We start from the raw sequence: 20788 nt of genomic DNA, 5'->3' as shown, positions 1-20788 counted from the left end.
GAGGAGAGAGAGAGAGAGAGAGAGAGAGACCCTAAAAGTTTTGTCTGTGACGTCACTGTGTTATTCTCAACTATGCTATTATTGTTGTTTTCGCTGTGTCGCCGTCGTGATAGGTCAGTGCCCAAAGTTCTAACCGTTACCCAATCGTAATTATGTCTTCTGAACCTGTTCTTAGTTCACAAGTTATTTCTGTAAGTCTGCATTATGTAACTGTAATTACTCGGTTCCGGAGATCCGTTCCAAGTCGATCGTTGGCCAACGCTTCTATATTTACAGTTGGCTTCGTGCAAGACAGTGGATCGTAAAATAGACATATCGTAAAATATCGTGTAACAGATTGTAATTTACAAATTGTTATGAATAACCCATCACCGTCCTGTATTTTCCATTGATTTCTTGTATTTTATACGTTTACTGCATTGGAGTTTATTTTATATCTTGCAGTATAGGTTCAAGACCAGTTTGACAATTTGCCTTTTATATATATATATATATATATATATATATATATATATATATATATATATATATATATATATATATAACATATAAACTAATTTCTGTGGAGTTTCAAGAAAGAGTAATTTGTGAATGAAGAAGGAAAACGCTATGGAGACTGCCAATACCCATCTTAAAGTCTCTCTACCATGCAATGACCCTTATTCTATGTGGAAAGTCTTTCAAGGACCATACTGGTTTGATAAATTACCAAATGAATTATTCCCCTGGCATTTCTATATATATTTTAAGCAAGTCAGTTCTGAACAGTAAAATATGAACCATTACCTTTGTATGAACAGGTGTTACATTTCTGGTATCTAATCAAAAACACCCCGACAGTAACTTAAACCAAGTCTGAATGGTACTGAAAGTAAGATAATTTGGGAAACCAAGTGATGAAAAATGTAAAAAGGGTCATTTTTCCAGAATGAATGAACTAAAAATAATGCATATTTGAAGTTTGAGAATTTCTAGACGAAAAAATGAATCTTGGGAAAAAACGGGAAACAAAAGTAAATGTGTCTCACAGTGTTCAATTATGGACGAATAAGTGAATTCAGACGATGAAAAGACTTCGAAATATATCAACGTGTGAATAGGTCAAGGTCAAATGATACTACAAAAAGACTCTAGTGTGAAACACAAAGATACATTAAGTATCAATTGTAAATATTTTAATGGACATTCGTAAATAAGATAAAACAATATCATAACAATATAAAGACAAACACAGTATGTTGCATATCGAAATGCGATCTAGATGGCGATGATTAAAAGTATATGAAGAAAATGACGCTCCTTAATCATTAAAAACTCTGTGACAAACATCATCATAAATGCGCATTTAAATAAAAAACACTCGTTCTCCCAACTTTGCACACGAAACGTAGGAAAAATGACAATCTAGTGAAGACGATATTGCAACTATACGGAAACACACAGTGTCCGGATGTAGACCAAATTGAAACTTTTTAATTTATTTACAATTTTTTTTTTTGCAATCTATCGACCAAGGCTGACATGGGACATGTAAATTATTTACACGAAGTTCTCGCAGTGAGCATTATACACAGTAAAAACTGGGTGAAATCGACAGCTGGATTGAACTTGATGTAAATGAAACAAAACGGTAAAGGCGTTAGATGTGTATTTACATTAATTATATAACTTTGAAATAAAGATGCCATTTGAGGAAATCTTTCTGTTTGTCTGTTTCTGTCGCTTCTTTCTCTATCGCTGTCTCTCTTTATATGTCTGGCACCGTCTAGCTGTCTGTCTGTCTGTCTGTCTCTCTCTCTCTCTCTCTCTCTCTCTCTCTCTCTCTCTCTCTCTCTCTCTCTCTCTCTCTCTCTCTCTCTCTCTCTCTCTCTCTCCCTCTCTCTCTCTCTCTCTCTCTCTCTCTCTCTCTCTCTCTCTCTCTCTCTCTCTCTCTCTCTCTCTCTCTCTCTCTCTCATATTTCTAAAATTTCCCTGTCCATGTAGGTTCTTCAAATAATGGGAAAAGACCAATCCATGGATCCCCAGTCGATGAACTTTGACCCGACAGAAGCTTCTATGTACAAGCTTAATCTTGTTGCCGGCGTAACTTGTCAAAATAACAAATTGTGGCTGAACCACAACTCGCAGGGAGTTACAATACCATTCATTACAGGATTTACACACTTGGTAAACAAATTCACAGATTTGATGGAATGGACAAATTACTTTCAACCTTGCGAGAGAGATGCATGTATTACCAACATCGGTTATGATACACATAATACGACGAGAGAATTGAATCATTTTACACGAGCATGAGACTTACTAAGGTCATTCATGACTGCGGGGAATTGACAGAATGTGATTTTCTGAGACAGGACAAGTGTACAAAGTTGAAACTGTATGAAAAAGTTACCAACCATGGGGATACATTATATCGATACCATACTTTGCTTTAACTGATTTCATATGATTGGCGACTGATTCATTAAAATATCAAAATCTCGCGAGATCTTGTTGTTTGCAGAAAATAAAAGAAAATAAAAGTTAAAAATTAATTGTACTGGCGGGGAGGGGGTTTTATGTTCAATCATTTTACACGTGCATGAGACTTACTAAGGTCATTCATGACTGCGGGGAATTGACAGAATGTGATTTTCTGATACAGGACAAGTGTACAAAGTTGAAACTGTATGAAAAAGTTACCAACCATGGGGGTACATTATATCGATACCATACTTTGCTTTAACTGATTTCATATGATTGGCGACTGATTCATTAAAATATCAAAATCTCGCGAGATCTTGTTGTTTGCAGAAAATACCCAAAATAGTTAAAAATTGGATTGTACTGGCGGAGAGGGAGTTTTATCTTCATACTTTTGCGTTTTTGATTGCTCGGATCATGCTGGGATCATCAGTGCTGCATCTTTAACACAGAACAAGACAACATGACAACAATGCTGTTTTCGTTGTTTTTCTGTGATGTTCATCTAATCGTATTCATCGTTCTGAATATAATTTGACTTGTGATTGACACACGTGTGTGCATCGCTTCATTATCACTACGCTAACAGCTCATCATCTGAGTTTAGCTGTGGCGTCGGCTCTCTCGGTTCCAGCTTGGCGCGAACTCGTCTGCGTCGCTCATTCCGTACGCGTTCCTCAAAGACATCGGCGAAATCCCTATAAATATTACAAAAACAAGAGTGGGACAGTATGCCAAGCTAGCATCAATCTAAGAAATGAGAAGAAAGTTAGAAGCTGACAAGGTTTAAATCGAAAATTGTCGCTATGTGCAAACGAGTCAGGCACATGCTTGTCTGTACAAGATAACAAAGATTAGACCCTTCTACCCTATATTTTGTATTTGGTTCCAACTATGCCAGGCAAAATGGTGAAGCTAAACCAAATGTGTAGGAATGGAAGGTTAGATAACAACAAATGCATGTATCGATTGATCTCTTCATCACCACAGAAATTGAACCATATTAACGCAATGTACTCGGACGCTATCCTACATGGACCAGTCAAAGGGCACAGCCCGAATTCAATTCCATGCCATCTCTTGGAACTACATGTCTACAGTAAAAATAACTGTTGACATCAATGCTTGTCCGAGCATGGCGTAGTCTCTTAACTCGTACAGTTCATTCGAAACGTATTTGTTCAAGATTTATCCTATTTGTTCATCAGTATCTATGTGTTTCACTGATTTCCACCATGGATACCCTCCAAGACACATTTTCTACTCTCTCGGCGACAATGCACATGCTACGAATCAAGACAACCGAAAATTCAGTTGGTTTCACATTATATCTTTTGTAATTCTTGTAACTTACTTATATTCAATAAATCCGCGAGTTTTTCGGTCAATACGTCGGTAAAGTCGACCCCGTTCTGCAGCTGACAGTGGTAGTCCCGTACCCTGAGAAAAGACAAATGAGATGTAAATTTAAAACTATTTCAATTTCATGGTTTGTTCTCAGAGTACTTTTAATCGTTTGTCATGATAATGGCATTCAACGTCGATTTTCGCCATTGGTATCTCTTCATGGCAGCTTATCAAACTTGTGCGAAATGATCAGTAGCAGGCAAGCATAGAATATCTTATCATTGTAAGTTTTTACCAGTTCGATTTCATAAAACTTCAATATTTTTTGGAGACTTTATAAATCAATGCGCTAGACTGTTACAGTGGCAACTATCGTATATCCCAGAAGAAGTCTAAATTGAAATTGCCTACATGACCATAATGCTTCCATTAACCTGAGGAAAGGTGGCGTGAACCACTTTGTCTTCGAAGGATCATTTTCTCATAAAGGTAGAAGCGCCTCGGGAACAGATATTTGGACTCTCAAACTTTTACAATTCTAATCTTATCTACCACTTGTTGGGGCTCATTTTAAAGCTCTTGGAGTAAGAAAAGGTTTTACCATCTTAGTTTTTGGAAAATCAAAAATTCAATTTTCCCCGCATAGTAAACACAGCGAGGACGGCCAAGTTGAATTTCAAATATCGATATTTGTTTAGTAATTTTTTTCTCTAGCACAAAAATTTCCATGATGACCGCTGATTTTTTTCTTGATTTGCTAAGAAAATGGTTGAAAGTTTCATTAAGGAAAGTTTGAGTATAAGTTTAAGTCTTTCACTTTCGAAGCGCATACTACCTTGTTATAGCGTTGAAGCCATGTTTACAATCTGCCAGCACCGAAGAGCCAATATCAAAGACACTGCAAATACTATAAGCTGTTGGCAGTGTCTCTTTATAGTAACTTGATCATCTTCAAAGGAACTGGAACATTGCTCTTACCAATATTCCTCTCCTAAATTCAGTCCTTGTCACGATTTGGTCCTTATTTTCATCAAAACGATAAAACAGGTCATGGCATCTTAGACCGTTTTCCACGATGTAATCCCGGAGTACCAAGACTGGGTTCACAGGATGCTTATTGCGCCCTCTAGCGAGTATGGCGTATAGGTCGAAATCTCTGACCAAACGTCCGTATATAACATTCAACTCAGGTCGTTCACTGGTCAGTTCGTCCAAGAGATCAATGAATTCCTTCTTCACCGGAGAGTCCTGCGTATATTAAAAGAAACAGTCTTTTAGCTAAAATTTACATGTTTAAAGGGAGGTGGTCGTCGGAACTGCGCGTATGCGACTTTCTTGTTTATAAACAATGTATTTCATGCATGATATCTATATGCATCACTTCAACATAGCTGCAACTTATAAATTTTACGATGTTCATTTTTAACAAGCATGTTTCAACTTTCATCAATCGCCAACATACCTAGATACAGTATTTACATCGGTCGTAGGGGTCCCTGGCAACCTTTGAGCAGAGTTCCGACGACCACCCCTTTTGATTATTCTACAAAGTTTGTAATCGCAGTTCTACAGTGTATATAGTCAGTGCAAAAATGAAGTTATGTGAGTGTGTACGTGTGGTTGTGTTGGTAGACTTTGTAAATTTCTACAATAAAGAATTTCGGTAACTCTCTTATTCCTGTATAATTCATCAGTAACTGTTTCGGACTGTTTTGAATCATTTAAAGGGATGGTGGCTGTAACTTATAAGAAATTTTCATTCATTTGCTCTCGAAAACAAATATCATTCATTTTTCTCCAACCTCCAATATGTGCTATATGCAGCATTATTGTTATTGTTGATAAATTACTGTAATTCAAGTCCATACTGGAAATCATTTTCAAATAGTAACTATGGTAACATGGGACATTACACTTATTCAGGCTGTGTTGAGAATTAAACTTAAGGCATTTCTACATAGTTTTTGGAATAGGTCAAGAAACTATTTTTGCAAACAGACCAAAAATAATGAACAGCACACAAAAAATACAGTGTAACAGAGCTTTGTAGAAGGCCAATTAACGATATATATATAGCCACTTCTTTTGTTAAACGCGACTGCATAAAATCAATGCAGTTTGGTGAAAACAATTTCCTAGATAACTCTTGCCCCTTTGCGTTCATCAGTTTGAAGCAATTTTACAGAAAACAAACACGAATGCGTCATCAGAATACTCTGTAACACTTATCACTCATTATTATCACTTTTAAACCAATTCTAGCACATTTGAGGTAACCAATGAGGATGGTTGTGCCTCAAAAATTGAGATATCGACATTGAAGGGCACGTCGTCCGGAGTAATTTAATCCTACGTTGTCCGGAGTAATTTAATCCTACGTTATTTTGCGGAATACTTACGCCCAGATCTAGTGTAACTATCGAAGTGTCAACATTAGTCTCTAACACTGTCAACAAATCCATAGAGCCTGCATGTGTCACCATATTACCACCAACCTGAAGGGAAAATCACATGAAAACTTTCAGAAATTGTTCTCATATAGGCTGTAGTGCCCTGATATTTATAGGGACAGTAGCGGTAAACAAGTGTTTATATTGTTTTACCAGTACAAATACGAACCAACATTCTATCTTTTTAAATTTTTCTCAATGAGAGTTTATATCCGTCGATGTTGAGAAATGTTGCAACATTTTTGCAACTGGCTTTAAATGCGCGCATGACCGTTCTCTTCGACGGATTTTCTGCACATGGTACACAAGAACCGATTTCTTCATGCCAAACGCACTTGTTGTAAATATAATTAAATATTTATGGTTCGCACTTTGGGCTCTCTCTATGTTATCAAAAATTATTACTGTACACTAAAATATTACTCTGAAGATTTGAAGAGTGTTGTTCCGTCTTAGCCCTTCCGTGATCAAGTTAATGCCCTTGATAGAGAATCTGTTATACGCTACGCTGAATGACCGCAAGGCAGTATTCTCTTGCAGCACTTCTGCTACCAATACGGCGCCCTCATCGCCCAACCCGTTCCACGACAGGTCAACGTCCATCAGGCAGTCGTTCAACTGGAGACGACAGAAGCAGATAAGGTATGAATTCAGTACTCATGATAAAATTATCATTAAAAAAAAGTAATCTTAAAATTTTCATAAGGACAGTTTACAAATTGGGAGGGAACAATGTTTCACATTTACCTTAGATAAATAAATAGGTGCTCGGTCTCGCCTCATTTATTTCGCATGCAGAGTAAATAACCTTATGAACTCGAGTGATGTCACATTCACTCTTTTTTGTCACATCGGGACATTTAATGTATTCGTGACGTTGAGTCTAAATTGGTCAAATTTATTTTGACCATTTCAATATTCACTAAGAAACCTATACAGTCATAACTGTTTTTAAATTGTTCCAAAGAAAACGTTTGATATATTGCTATATGTACACTTCCATCGCCACAACCGCCATTCTGTTTGCTTTGCCTATTCATTTATAAGTTTTTCTACCAGTCTAACGATACATGTATGTACATCTTTGAGCCTATCTACGGACCTACCTACCTACCTACCTACCTGGTATACCTAGCTACCCACCTATGTATGTATGTATGATTGTATGTATGTATGTATGTATGTATGTATGTATGTAGGTAGGTAGGTAGGTAGGTAGGTAGGTAGGTAGGTAGGGAGGGAGGGAGGGAGGGAGGGAGGGAGGGAGGGAGGGAGGGAGGGAGGTAGGTAGGTAGGGAGGTAGGTAGGGAGGAAGGCAGGCAGGCAGGTAGGTAGGTAGGTAGCTTTCTGTATTTGAAACCAGACGTAAAACCACGTGATTTGCATGTGATTACCTTTAAAGCTTTGCATATCGAATTGGCTCCTTTTCTTCTGATGTGGTTCCAACTCAAGTTCAGTGTTTTCAACCATCTATTGTGTTCTGTTTAAAATGACGTAAGAAATGATGTTGAATGGTTGCTTAGCAACCGTCATAACACATGTTTGCAAACAAATGTACAAAAAAGTTAACACCTCTTAGTTTCTGTGAAATAACGATTTAGGATTCGTCATGAGGATTTCTAGCTTAAAGTGGGACGTTCACGTCTGCCGTACAATTTCCATTTACTTTGTCGAGGTACAACAGGTTTTAAACCCACACATCCATTCTCTCCTTTCATCAGGTAATCTTTGGACAGGCCTGCATAAATGATCAATTATCAAAAGCTGTCAGTGGCAGGCACATATTGGGATGTAACTACGAAATTATCTGGGAGAGAATGTTTGAAATGATCTTTGAACTCTCTATCACCATCATCATAAAGAGTAATAACGTCTGTTTACTTTAGAAATGAAATACAATAAAGGTAAAAAGACTAATAAATTAAATGGGAATTAATGGCGAAGTGAACAGTCTGTTTTCGTCAAAGTATATGGACATGATATATGACTGTTATTTCCATAATGTATATCATTAATTCGTAAAACTGCATCAATTTTAGTTTTAACTTACTGATTGCTAAGGCAAGTTGTTGGCCACCAGACTCCTCAATGTGGTTGTGGCTAAGATTGAGATCAATTAGCCTGCCCGACCGTGGACTCTAGGATGAAAGGATGTGTACTTAAGCTGTTGTTGCGCTACTGGTAAACCGACACACTTTTTACAAAGCAATATTGCTTATCAAAAATGACATGAAAACCCGCTCATACTACATATTTTGAAAAAGCAGAGAATCTGAAGTTTAGTATGGTAGCACTAGTTTACTCGAAGGATAAAGGAGGTACGGTTTAGGGGCATGTGTAGAACACCTTAATTTTGGTTATTAATTTAAGTCAAAACCTTAATAGTACTTTATGAAATGTAATATCTCATTTGAAACTACAGTATATGTAGGAAAAAATAGTCAACTTTGTTTTGCATTATTTAAATGTCAGGGGTTGGAAGACTTGCATTCAAAACAGTGATTAAAATCATGATAAGCAAAGTTGAAATAACTCTCATTCAAATTGTCAGACTTTCATTGCCGAACAAGATTGTCTTTTTGTCATATAGTAAAAACATAATGTGAAAATTTCATAGAATTTGACCCACCCATAGAGGAGTTCATTTTTTGGTAATGTTGAACACGGGAGAAAAAAGCCTGGGAATCTGGTGATTTGCTTTTTTAAATTTTGCACTTCCTTCCCGCCACCCAACTTTAGACTGTTTGTCATGCTAAAAGGTAAACCCTACCAAAATCTTAATATTTGATCAAGAAATTAATGAAAGTTTAGTGAATCTTTTGAAAAAAAAAACAATTTAAGCAAAATATGCTGTGTTATGTGCAACGCCACCTCAAACCGATTGATAGCTTCAGATGCGATTTCCGTCATGTCACGTGGTGTTATGCCAACTAAAGCAATTGCACACGTGAAGGATTTTTTTTCGAAACGGAAACTATGGGAGCTATCCTTGGTATATTTTTCATCACACAAATTGCATCGTATATAAAGTCGACATCGAGAAGTTTGTACGAGAAGTTTATTATTCCCCATATGCATGCTGCTACTCGAAATCCTTGGTACGTTAGTTCAGAAGTTCACAATCATGTGGAACGGCGTCCCATGAAAGAGAACTGTGTTACAATACAACCATGCAGTTGAATGCAACAGTGTCTGGTAATTAGACAGACAAAGTTTAGAGAATAAAAGTGAAATATCCTACCCTTAGGAGGTCTGAGAAATACATTCCGTCCTGGTTTTTTATGTCATTCCCTATATACAGACAGACAGACAGACAGACAGACAGACGAACGGACGGACGGACGGACGGAGGAGAGAGAGACAGAAAATAGACACAGTCAGTAACATAGAAACAGACATGAATTCAGAGTCGTAATGAAAATATGGAAAGATAGATGCAGAGACACGTGGGATAGAGACAGTTTGACAAACGCAGGTGAAGTATTGACAAATGTTGAACGGATGAGACAAATAGAAACACGATTGGAACGAATTTGGGATAATGGGATGGTGAAGTCATGTCGTTTTAATCTGTAAATGTAAGCTCATCTGCTTTCTTTTTAAGTTATACACTTGTTTTTATGAGTAATTTGTAATATTGCAACTTTCAACAATAGGGCACCTAACATTTTTGAGAAATTTTAAAAATATGAAGATTCAATTATCCCAAATTAGTTCCAATCGTGTTTAGACAAGCAGAGACAGACAGTTCAACAATCAGTTGTCACCGTGCAAAGTTTGGTTCAAGAGAAACAAATACCTAACATTTATCAATACTTGAAATTCAGAATGGCCGCTAATCTTAAATTTTCCAAAAATTAAGACAGTAAACATTTTTCCTACTCCAAGAGCTTTAAGAATGAGTCTCCACGAGAGGTAGATCAGAAAAGAATTGAGAGTCCAAATATCTGTCACCGAGGCGCGTTCTACCTTTAAGGGTATCATTAAATCGCAAAGAGATTACAGGTATATTATCAGTGCCCGAATAAGACACAACTTTAACGGTACTTTTGAATTGAACCGGTTTGGAGCTGAAGACGTCCCTTCGGGAAAGCTGAACGTAATCGGGAGATCTTTGAAGCTGTTGTGTTATGACCTTCTCTCAAACATTTTCTGACGAGACAAAACGAGATTTTTTTGGTAAAGGTTATAGTTCGACCATAGACCCTAAACAAAACTTTGAAGGGTCTATGGTTCGACACTTTGCTTAATTTTAAGGTTTAAAATATTGGATGCAACGCTGGATGGGAAAATCAGTTAAGTAAAATGATAACTGTGATCTCATGATAGTTAGACTGAACGGAGATAGGGAGTCATACACTTATTTGAGCTTTAAGTTCTCAAGTATAGCAATAACCGGTCAGAGCTATACAGTTTATCTTCATTTCGTCAAACTCTCGTCTTTCCAGCGCCAATACAGATAAAAGTAAACGAAACATGGAAAGCGATCCCGATAAACCGGAAATTTCTTTGGTGTCAATTTGGCGATGATCGAGAGGTCTGCAAACATCTCCATGACCTTTGACATCTAGGTGCGAAATACTGAACTGCACACATTATAGAATGTAAATATTCTCATATATAATATAGTCTCATTTATAAACGCACCAACATTTGGACTGAAATGAACATGATCATAACATTATCTATTTTTATATACTCCCGTTAGAGGGACGAAGTCGCTATCTTTTCAAATTATGTTGATTATTTCTGTTAGTGTGAGCAGCTATGTGGTCTGCTCACTGAAATATGCTAGCTAGATGGCCAGTCGTCGGATCTCTACTCCTTCCGTGCTAATATGTCATGACATAAATTATGGTACGTACCAGAAATTACGTCATCAGCGTATTTACATGTCATGCGCATAGGCAAGTTGTGAGCAGAGCTCTGCTGATTAATAATTCAACGTGCTTCAGTGAAGAGAATTAGAACAACGATAATAATATCGCACATGAAACAAAAATAACCGAAATAATTTAAAAAAGACAATGACTTTGTCTTTTAACTCATGTATATTTTGGACGAGCATATACGGGCTGTCTTCTCCACTAAAGGAGAGTATGACATCATCCGTTCTGTGTGTTTTATAGAATGCATGCATCATTGATACGGTGATAATAGCAAACAGTAACAGCATAGGTGTTGTACAAATGAAATACATCATCCATGCCCCGATTGCTTTGCCAGCGGTCAATATTTACAAACACAACGGCAATGCTATTAGGAAATTGGAGAAGCGTATAATATGCTTGGACAAAAACATGTACAACCCGTTAATCTTTCAGGAAATAAGGCAGATTGTTCATTCCAATGGAGGGATGGAGGGATGTGACGCAACAAAAACAAAGAGAGAAATTTGGCAAAATTATGAAATGTAGGTTTCAAATCGAGCAGGTCAGGTAACTGAAATACACGTAATTTTTTTATTTTGCCCTAACACTTAACTGAATAGAATGTGTACGTGTGCAGGTTAAATTTTCGGTGGAAGTCATAACGATATCAACAAAGTCAAAATCAAGGCCAACACATGGAAATGAGTATGTTAGGACAGTTAATGGGTGGATACGTCTGTTTTTAGGAATTTTGTTTCCATTTGTACATAGGGAGGGGTCTAGATGGGTAGGCGTGGTCGTAGTTTGTCGCTTACCCGACAGATTAAGACTTGTTAGTGAGTTGTTCTCAGCGATCATATCACAAACCATTCTGGCGCCTTCCGACCCTATGTTGTTGTCAGATATATCCTGCAACAAAAGGAAACAAATGCAGAACAATGTGGATCGCAGAAATTTATAAGAAGTAAGATAATGAGTATAATTGACGTAGAGGGGCTGAGAAATGAAAATGGATAGCCATATGGGGCGTTTACAGCTGAAATTTTGATGATTACAATTAGTTTGATCATGTGAAGTACTTATTATATTATCCGAATAGAACTTTGCGTTTTGGAAATAATCGTGGATATTGGAAGCTATGCCTTGTCGTAAACTTTAATAGCTTCCCAATCGGGATAACACAAAGAGATAATTACCGAAAAACATTAATAAGTATAGCATCAATATTTGTTTTCTTTACGTTGAAGGTTGATTTAAGAGAAACATATATTGACAACAGATGATTAAAGTGTTTTTTTCTTTATGTGATACACGTGGATAATAATGGATTAAAATGTATAAATAGAATGAAATGTTCGTTTGTTTTTACAAGTACGTCTGCCGCTATAATAATATAAAGAAAAGCGTTTAAAATTGGGTAATCTGTCAGATAATTCACAAGACATAAAAATTAGAAATAGTCGTAGTCGTTCAGACTACAAAGCAGCTGGAAAGAGTCGATTTTGAAGTTACTAGTATTTTACGGAGTGTCATGTACCATATATATAGATTACATATAGGCGTCAAGTTTGCAACCAGTTCACAACCACTGCAACTTTCATATTATTTTCCGTTCTCTAGTTCTACAACACAAATAATCTGCCCGTGTTGAATGACACAATATGAGCTTTGCAAACGCAATAAAGCCGGTACAATACGCAAATTTTTATGTTTACAAATTAAGTCTTGAATCGTTGACAATAACATAAGACATTACAAGCCTACCGAATGTGTTCACAAGTCAAACAGGCATTTCGGTATGATACATACATTACTGGAAAATGCATGAAAACTTAAATCTTAAAATTAAGGTTTGGCTCAAATATGTATGCTGCAATATTGACTTTTTTGATTTTTGTATTTTTAACAATTTTGGATCAAATAGACATTACTTTTCATTGGCTAATGTTTTTAATCAAAATTTTGGAAAAAATCTGAAAAAATTGAAAAAATCTGAAAAAATGTCTAGGTTAAATTTTATAAAGGCGGCAAACATTAACTTTGACGCTCAAAGGGTTAAAAACAACACCAACTCTTACTAATCTGAATTGCACGGGCAATAAAAATGAAAGGCCTATAAATATTTTCTCTCTAAACCTCAAATAACTGCTGTATTGTTATATATCGAATACCATACACGACGTCAATGATTTAAAAGGTTCTCTACTTACTAAAGTTACAATGGAGACATTTTCTGTCAACATATCAGCGACATGTCTTGCACCATCTTTGCCGAGGCGATTATCCGACAGACACAGTTCTGTAATGCCCAAATTCCGCTGAAAAGGAGATCAAACGAAGCAGTTTTTCACATTTTTTGACATGAGGGCTTCAGGCAGTAGCTCATCTTTTATCATTAATTCCATATTTTTAATTACGTACGAGTTTTTAGGTTATTGTTTTTTTTCATCAGGTAATGTTTATTTGCTTTAATATGAAATTAAGATATCGATGATATCGGTGAACGGCCTCTCGGAACGTCCTTCAATTGTTGCTGCAATTGTTGTGCATTTTCAATCGAAACAGTTGACACCCAACGTCATACCCGCTCTGTGAATTACAATACTTAAGAGAAGTACAATAAATTAATCCCCCCTGAACACATAGTTTTGAATTAATTTTTTATAATTGATACAAGACTGTATATGTCATACCCCCACTGTGGAAATGTGGGAATGGCCTATGTTGCCTGAAAGGAGCAATTTTAATAGAAGTTACTATTGGATGGAATTTTTGTAAAATATAGGAATACAAATGGGCTTTAAGGCGTCACATTTTCTTTATTATTGAAGATATTTTTCTATTTTTTTGCTTAACAATGTATTGTTCATGCATTACGCCTCCGGTATTAACAAATACACGTCAGCAGTCATCATTTATACATGTGTTGGAAGCTATTGTATACAATTTGCAAGGGCAAAAATTAGCTAACCTAAAAATGTTGAAAACATTTTGACTGATATCCTGAGAATATCTACTTTTCGAGTTGTTTGTTACAAATTTACATTTTTTGTAAGTTTTATATATATCTCAACAAATTTCATTTTTGCGAGTCAATGTCAGAGAAATGGTAAAGATCTAACAATATTACCTACTTCTGTGCAAATTTGTCCGAGAAACTTAAAGCTAAACTGCATCACTTACCACCAATGCTGTAGAAATCGCATTCATGTCTTTCGCTGACAAACCACAATGTTTCAGGTTCAGAACATGTTCATTGTTGCTTATAGTCCGCATGAAGCGAGACGACGGAACGACCTGGAGTCTGCGACATGCTTCCTTGTAGACGGCGTTGTCGATGATTTTATTCGATGATTTGGTAGAGGACGATTTTTCCGATATATCATCGCTCTGTAAGCGGTCACTGTCTGTGTCCATGGCGTAAGCGGTATGCTGAAAGCAAAAAAAAAGTCACATGGGTGCCACATATGATACAAACTACGCAGACGACACAGTCTTGGCGGTCTTCAAAAATTCGCATGCAAGAAAAGGCGCGGATCTCGAAACCGCTGCATTAAAAGCAGGATATGCCTTGCCCTATACATAGCCGCATTTGTTCGGTTGTTACACACCACAAAGTGGACATTTTTCAAATTTAGACGACGTTTTAACACCGATTAACCTAACTATTGGGGAAGTAAACCATTTAATGCTCGAAACGATGACAAAAACACACGAGAAATTACATCAAGTCCAGTAGAATATACGCGAGCTGAATTTGTGTAGGAAAAAAGGAGCATTACCGGGCAAAAGCAAATGTCTTTATGACGCTGTGCAAGCAATGATCAATAGCTCGCTTCATCGCCTCATTAGCATCGATCAATGAAAATTCACCTCAACGGTGTTTGACGTAAACTTACCTGTTCTGTATTACTTTCGCGTCGAAATGCTCAAGCACACACACGCCTCCTTCCGCTCAGGAAATTGCAAAATTAGGATCAGAGAATGGATGATGATGACGAAATGACACCGCGTTAACTCACTACGATATACGGGCGTGAATATTCTTGCTATTTTTTTAGAGATATGCTTGAAAGACAATTATCTTTGGATTGTCATCGGGTTAATACACGGACATGTACTGAGGGCGCCATTATTTTTACAGGAACTGAACAGCCTACACATCTCAATTTTACCTAAAATCGAAACTTCTCTTCTTCTGCTACCCAGTGTTAGTAAAGATGGATGGTAAAGCATTTGATAATTTGGTATACTGCATGAATCAAATGAAATACATGTATTTGTATATATTACCGTTAACATAATATCAACTCTATTCACTTGGGCAATTTATCACTCCAACGAAACACATTTTGGATGTTGTTGAATGCTTTTTTCAATGTAAATAATTTACTCTCTTTCTACTCACCTTGCTACGAATATTTCATGAAAATACTACTCCATACTCTCTTGTGCAGTCTTATCTCAATTGTTTGGAAAAAGATACGATATACCGGTAAATATATGTGCGTGTACGGACACAAAACAGAACGCTGATATAAAATACATGCTCAACGCGAATCCCACAGCGCCTGCGCATCATCTAGCTGTTTTGGCAACGCCAAAGCTACATGCGCATCGTCATGTCCTCAATTAACACAACTTGAAGATTAATTATCCCGGTTGCCTCGTCAACCAACAACCTGATAACAAAATGCGAGTTTTGTCGATTAAAACCAGTCATGGATGACCTCGCCTTTCAAGCAAATAGTATTCTTTGGAGCTCTGCGCCATCAAGAAGAAAATGAACAAAGCGCGACTCTAATGATGAGAATTGTTGTCCTATGGCGACTGTGACTTTAGGTTGTAAAGATGACATAATGTATTCGGTACCATCGTAACACCATTACCATCCAAAATTTTGCCATCTGATTTCAAATCAACTTTGAAGGAGAAGTAAATGAAGAAAGCGCATCCAGAAAAGTACATTTCTTTTCTTTCCTCAATGACAATACGAATTGATGACTCATGAAAACTTTGCACGAACTCAAGTCATTTCTTTCCCTTCGGAGATGACCAATGACTTTGTGACTCCAACGCAACATTGTCACCTGTTCCAATTTTACCACAGTTACCATTGAAAGAGAAAATCTAACCAATCACAGATTTTAAGCGGGTGGCCGCTTTTTAAAAACAGCGCCCTCACATGGGCATTTTGAATACCAAGGAACGCCCCTTGGACCATATATGGGCATATTTAGATTACAGGTGACTATATACCTTTAACGAAAGTCGATTCAGTTTGATCGTACATATACTATGTTGCTTAGATAAGATGCTTCACGGTGATGGGACCTAAATGTTAAAATGCAGTCGAATGTGTTTTGTTTGTCATTCGATCGTCCGAGAGTGGATCCATAGAGAATGTACGACGTAAATTCCTCCTTGAATTTACAGACTATTTCTCAATCTTTATACCCAACAATTTGTACACGTTCCTTCAACACAGGACGATGGAATCCTTGAAATAAACGACATAACATCAAGCAGGAACTCAACGAAGATATAAATATGTGTCTAGGTAACTATGGAGACTAGAAAAGACGCGTCACAATTCCTTAACGTGTACATATTTCCTCTTTCAGCCTGTCTATATCGTCAGAAAAGTGAACCGAAACAGAACTAAATTTAACGCTTAAACATCATAAGACGTGACTATACCTTATCTCAAGTAAGATATTAGTAATAGCAAGCCTAATCCATCACATCATTATACACAACGTTGACATTGGACACTTTATGTAATACAATATCTTCGTCAAACTAGTAGGGTGTGTGCAAAGATTTTCAAAGACGGTTTCGCACTCACTGACTCTCATGATCAGTTTTCTAAGATCCAAAGGTGACGGAGAAAAAAGGAAGCTTCCTCCACAATCGTAGAGGTTTGGGACTTAGGACAAGGGAAATGCCGTAAGATTATTTTCTGAATTATATCATTATGTTTATCCCCGTGGAAAGGTACCTTTAAGCGCGATTTTTTTCCATTAAACAATAATTTCCCTAATCAGGTTAGTGGCCGATTCGACATCAAATTTTAATGGATGACTCCTTTTTGTGACCATGACAATTTCTGCTTTCACCGAGTTACTTATGAAAGAAACTGTGATTTCTCCTAAGGTTCTTGTATTGTAATCAATGATTTGTGCGCTACTATTAAAGTATGCGAGATCTCGCGAGACTTTCTTTCACTTTGTCAGGCGATTGCCGATCATCATTGACAAGAGCGGTTTCGTTTGAAAGTGGGGATATATGTGTCATTCAACCGAAGTATTTGACTTTCACGCATTCATTAATAACGTACAAGGTACGTCCTTTGGCTTTGCCTTCAGTCACTCAGTAAAGCCGTGAACACCACACAGCCAACCCCAAAGTTTTGTGAAAGTCTACTGTATTACGTTGTACCATCATTAGCAGTTATGTGACTAAGAGATGGAGTTATTACTATTCGTTTTTTCGTGCTTGTAGGTTGATTTTACTCTTAACTCGTCTTGACCTCACTGTGACCTGCTAAGAAGTACTCGGAATCTTCAAAGTATTGACTGCACGAGACATTCAGAGTTATTTGGTGCTACATTCTAGTATAGCTTAACAGGTGCCATGGTGCTACATACGAGTATAGCTTGTCAGGTGCCATTGCCAAAGATACGCTTCTCCCATTGTCTAAATTTCTTGTTTTACTCGTCGGCCGTTCTGCCCTCCTGCCCTGTCCGTCGTATTCCTCTCTCGTATCATTTAAGAATGAGGTTTTAATTTTTCTCTTTAAGGCGTGGCTTTAATCATACGGTATAAAGATAATACAAAACATCAAAACATAAACTTCAATACAGCACTTGATATTCAATTTACATGTCACAGTTAATGTTTAAAAGTCACTGTGACACGTTACAAACCCATCACGTGAAATTCTCATGTTCCCTCGTTATTCTTAATTTAATTCAAATATATTCTTGTTTCCGTCCGGAGTTCGTAAATCCGAGTCGTAAATCGTAAGATTAATGAACGTCTTTGTGCATTTACCGCCAATATTGTTTGTGTCCGGTTTGTATGCAAATCAACTCATAATTTAGATCATCTTGTTTTAATTAATAATTTTACTTGTTTCGATGACCACCTGGTGCATATAAACTACCTTCGTAAAAGAGTGATAAAGATGCCCGTTGAAAACTAATCCCCATTGCAATCAGCTCATAGACATAATATATCAAATGGTAGCTAAGATTGCAGGGTTTGCGCAAATTCTCACGACTCACACATCATCATTGAATGGTTATGTTGAAATCACAACCAAAGATTCGGTCAAAATACTTTCCTATGTTAAAAAATGCAGGTCTTGTTCGATGTGACGTGACATTATAATACATATTGCACGTTTGCTCGAACTAAAAGTATCTAATTAACCTTTTTTGAGAGCCAGGGTCAAGTTTTGTCACCATTATAAAATGTCACCCAAACAATTTTTTTTCAGTTTTCCAAAATTTTGATCAAAAACTACCCAATGAAAAGCGATGTCCATTTTGTCAAAAATTGTCAAAAAATTACAAAAAAATATAGAAATTGGTAAGATTTCGCATCAAAATTTTGCTGTAAAAATTTACAGCACTCAATGGGTTAAACAATAACAAACATACTATAATTTACTGAAATTGCTCCTAAAGGACAGTTAAATATGAACAAGTTTCATTTTCAATTCCTCGTAAGGACAAAATCCGGATCGCGGGCACGTCATGTCGCGAACTGTTGTTAAAGGCAACATTTACAGTGTCAGGGTATGAGGAAATTACAGAGTTGCGATTGAAAATTTTCATTTCATATGATGTGCGCTTTTTAGAGTGACCAATCACCAACGATTCTTCGTCCACAAACCATCACTGCATGATAGGCAGACAGTTGCCACGAGAGTGATGTTTATGCAGTTTTGCTAAATCGTCAATGAGATACATCATTTTAGTTAGAGATTAAATTATCAATATTCAACTCATAATTGTGTTGTGACCCTAGTATTCAACGTTAACAATGCCCAGGTTTATGTTCCAAACAGCGTAGAGTGTGCTTACATTTAGTTAGAATGCGCCTTGGGAACAGATATTCGGAATCTCAATTTATCAAAATACTGTTTTCGTTCCATCGATTGTAGGAGCTCATATAGCCATTGAAGGAAGGCACACATTCACTGTCCTAGTTTTTGGAAAATTGAAAATTTAATTTAACAGATTTACGCATTGATGGCGGCTATTTTGAAATTTAATTCCCGGTAAATATTAGTAATTTGTTTCTCTTCTACTAAACTTTGCGTGGTGACTGCTTGATTTGGTAAGAGAACGATTGAAAGTTTCACTAAGGCCAAGAAAAATAAAAAGTTTGTTTCTCATCCCAGACATATTTCAAAAATGATATGTGGTGACGCGGTTTTTTTTTACTCTCAATTCTTTTTTGTTCTTCAACAAGGACGCGGAAAAAACATGACAACAACATAGGAATGCACGCAGGGATAAATGCACAGCAGTGTTGCTTTATTATTTTTGTATAGCAACAGTTCTGCGGTTTGACTTTTAGTGAAGCAATGAACAATTTTGACAGCTTAATATAACAGTGATATATGTGTGCAGTTCTGAATGGAATGTTAGTGTCAATTATTTTGTTTACGGTTCTGTTTTATACAGCACAGTGTTATGCACTATCATCGCGTATTTTTGCGTTTATTTTTTTATTTCCTCATGAGCAGAAAAAAGGTTGACGCGGCGGGTCTGAATTGACGTGCGCGAGGATGAGAAACAACCTTTTTAATTTTCTTGGCCTAAGGAAGGTTTAAGCAAACGTTTGTCTTCTGCTCTCAAGGCACATACTACCTACCCTTTCACCACCATGGTTTGTCCCAAACCCATTGTTTTCTATGGTAAAGTTGGACCTGTGTACAGGGAACTGGGGGTGAAAGGGTTAAAAACTAAATGGAGCACATATAACCATATCCGATATTGCACTCACCTTGTTCTTGGTGGAATAGCTCTTCTGCATCTCTCGGTATAAATGTCGACCAAAATGGTATTGAAGACAGATCTAAATCAAAACCACAGAAAATTGACGTGTTCAGAATGTATAGTCGTAACAGAAGTTACACCACTGCGGACAGTCAGCGTGTCACGGTGACAAGTCGGTTGGAAGCTCCGGTTGATAGCGGCTGTCTCCCGCGTTGAATGGTAAGTTCCACTGCGTGCAGAGAGCTAAGTTGAAGAACACGAACTTTTGAATTTTTAATCGACTTTTTCATCAAGAGACTAATTAATCACGCATATTGTGACCTGCATGTATGGCGACACCCATCCTCTGGGATATCACGTCCCGTCTCAAATGCCACGGTAAATCGTATACATAGGATTGAAGGCTGGTCTCCTGGTAACATTTCGTTGAGTGCAATATTCCAAGGGTAACACTGGAAATGATTTCCCGACTTTTCCTTTTCTTCAAACTCTACTGCCTTTAGAAACGTTAGATTCAAATGCCAGCATTGTTAAGCATCACAGCTATGATGCTATGAAGTTGGACTTCCGGAGCCTTCTGTCATCACAAATGTCAGACCGGTTGCTCTCTAAACATTTACCTTTATGACATTTCACAACG

General features: G+C 37.0%; 1 protein-coding gene across 3 annotated transcripts; it reads right to left on the bottom strand.

The window, feature by feature from the left end:
- Window positions 1–1153: 1153 nt before the first annotated feature.
- Window positions 1154–20286, bottom strand: LOC139122721 (leucine-rich repeat-containing protein 74B-like). Of its 3 annotated transcripts, none has more exons than XM_070688379.1 (12): window positions 15543–15709; window positions 14318–14566; window positions 13345–13452; window positions 11950–12043; window positions 9505–9554; window positions 8314–8401; window positions 7658–7743; window positions 6687–6881; window positions 6213–6308; window positions 4792–5061; window positions 3821–3906; window positions 1154–3164 (listed from the first exon to the last, which is right to left on the bottom strand). In XM_070688379.1, the coding sequence occupies exons 2-12, from the start codon at window positions 14549–14551 to the stop codon at window positions 3044–3046; spliced, it is 1428 nt and encodes a 475-aa protein (XP_070544480.1). In that variant the 5' UTR covers window positions 14552–14566; window positions 15543–15709; the 3' UTR covers window positions 1154–3043. The 3 variants fall into 3 exon arrangements, with proteins under 3 accessions (XP_070544480.1, XP_070544479.1, XP_070544481.1); XM_070688378.1 differs by lacking the exon at window positions 15543–15709 and adding an exon at window positions 20156–20286 and having other exon boundaries at window positions 2923–3164; XM_070688380.1 differs by lacking the exon at window positions 15543–15709 and adding an exon at window positions 15034–15119 and having other exon boundaries at window positions 2923–3164.
- Window positions 20287–20788: the final 502 nt, after the last annotated feature.

The sequence above is a fragment of the Ptychodera flava genome, chromosome 22 (assembly GCF_041260155.1).
Source record: "Ptychodera flava strain L36383 chromosome 22, AS_Pfla_20210202, whole genome shotgun sequence".
NCBI lineage: Eukaryota > Metazoa > Hemichordata > Enteropneusta > Ptychoderidae > Ptychodera > Ptychodera flava.
The sequence above is the reverse complement of the archived record's forward strand: the minus strand, read 5'-3'. Positions and strand labels throughout refer to the sequence as shown.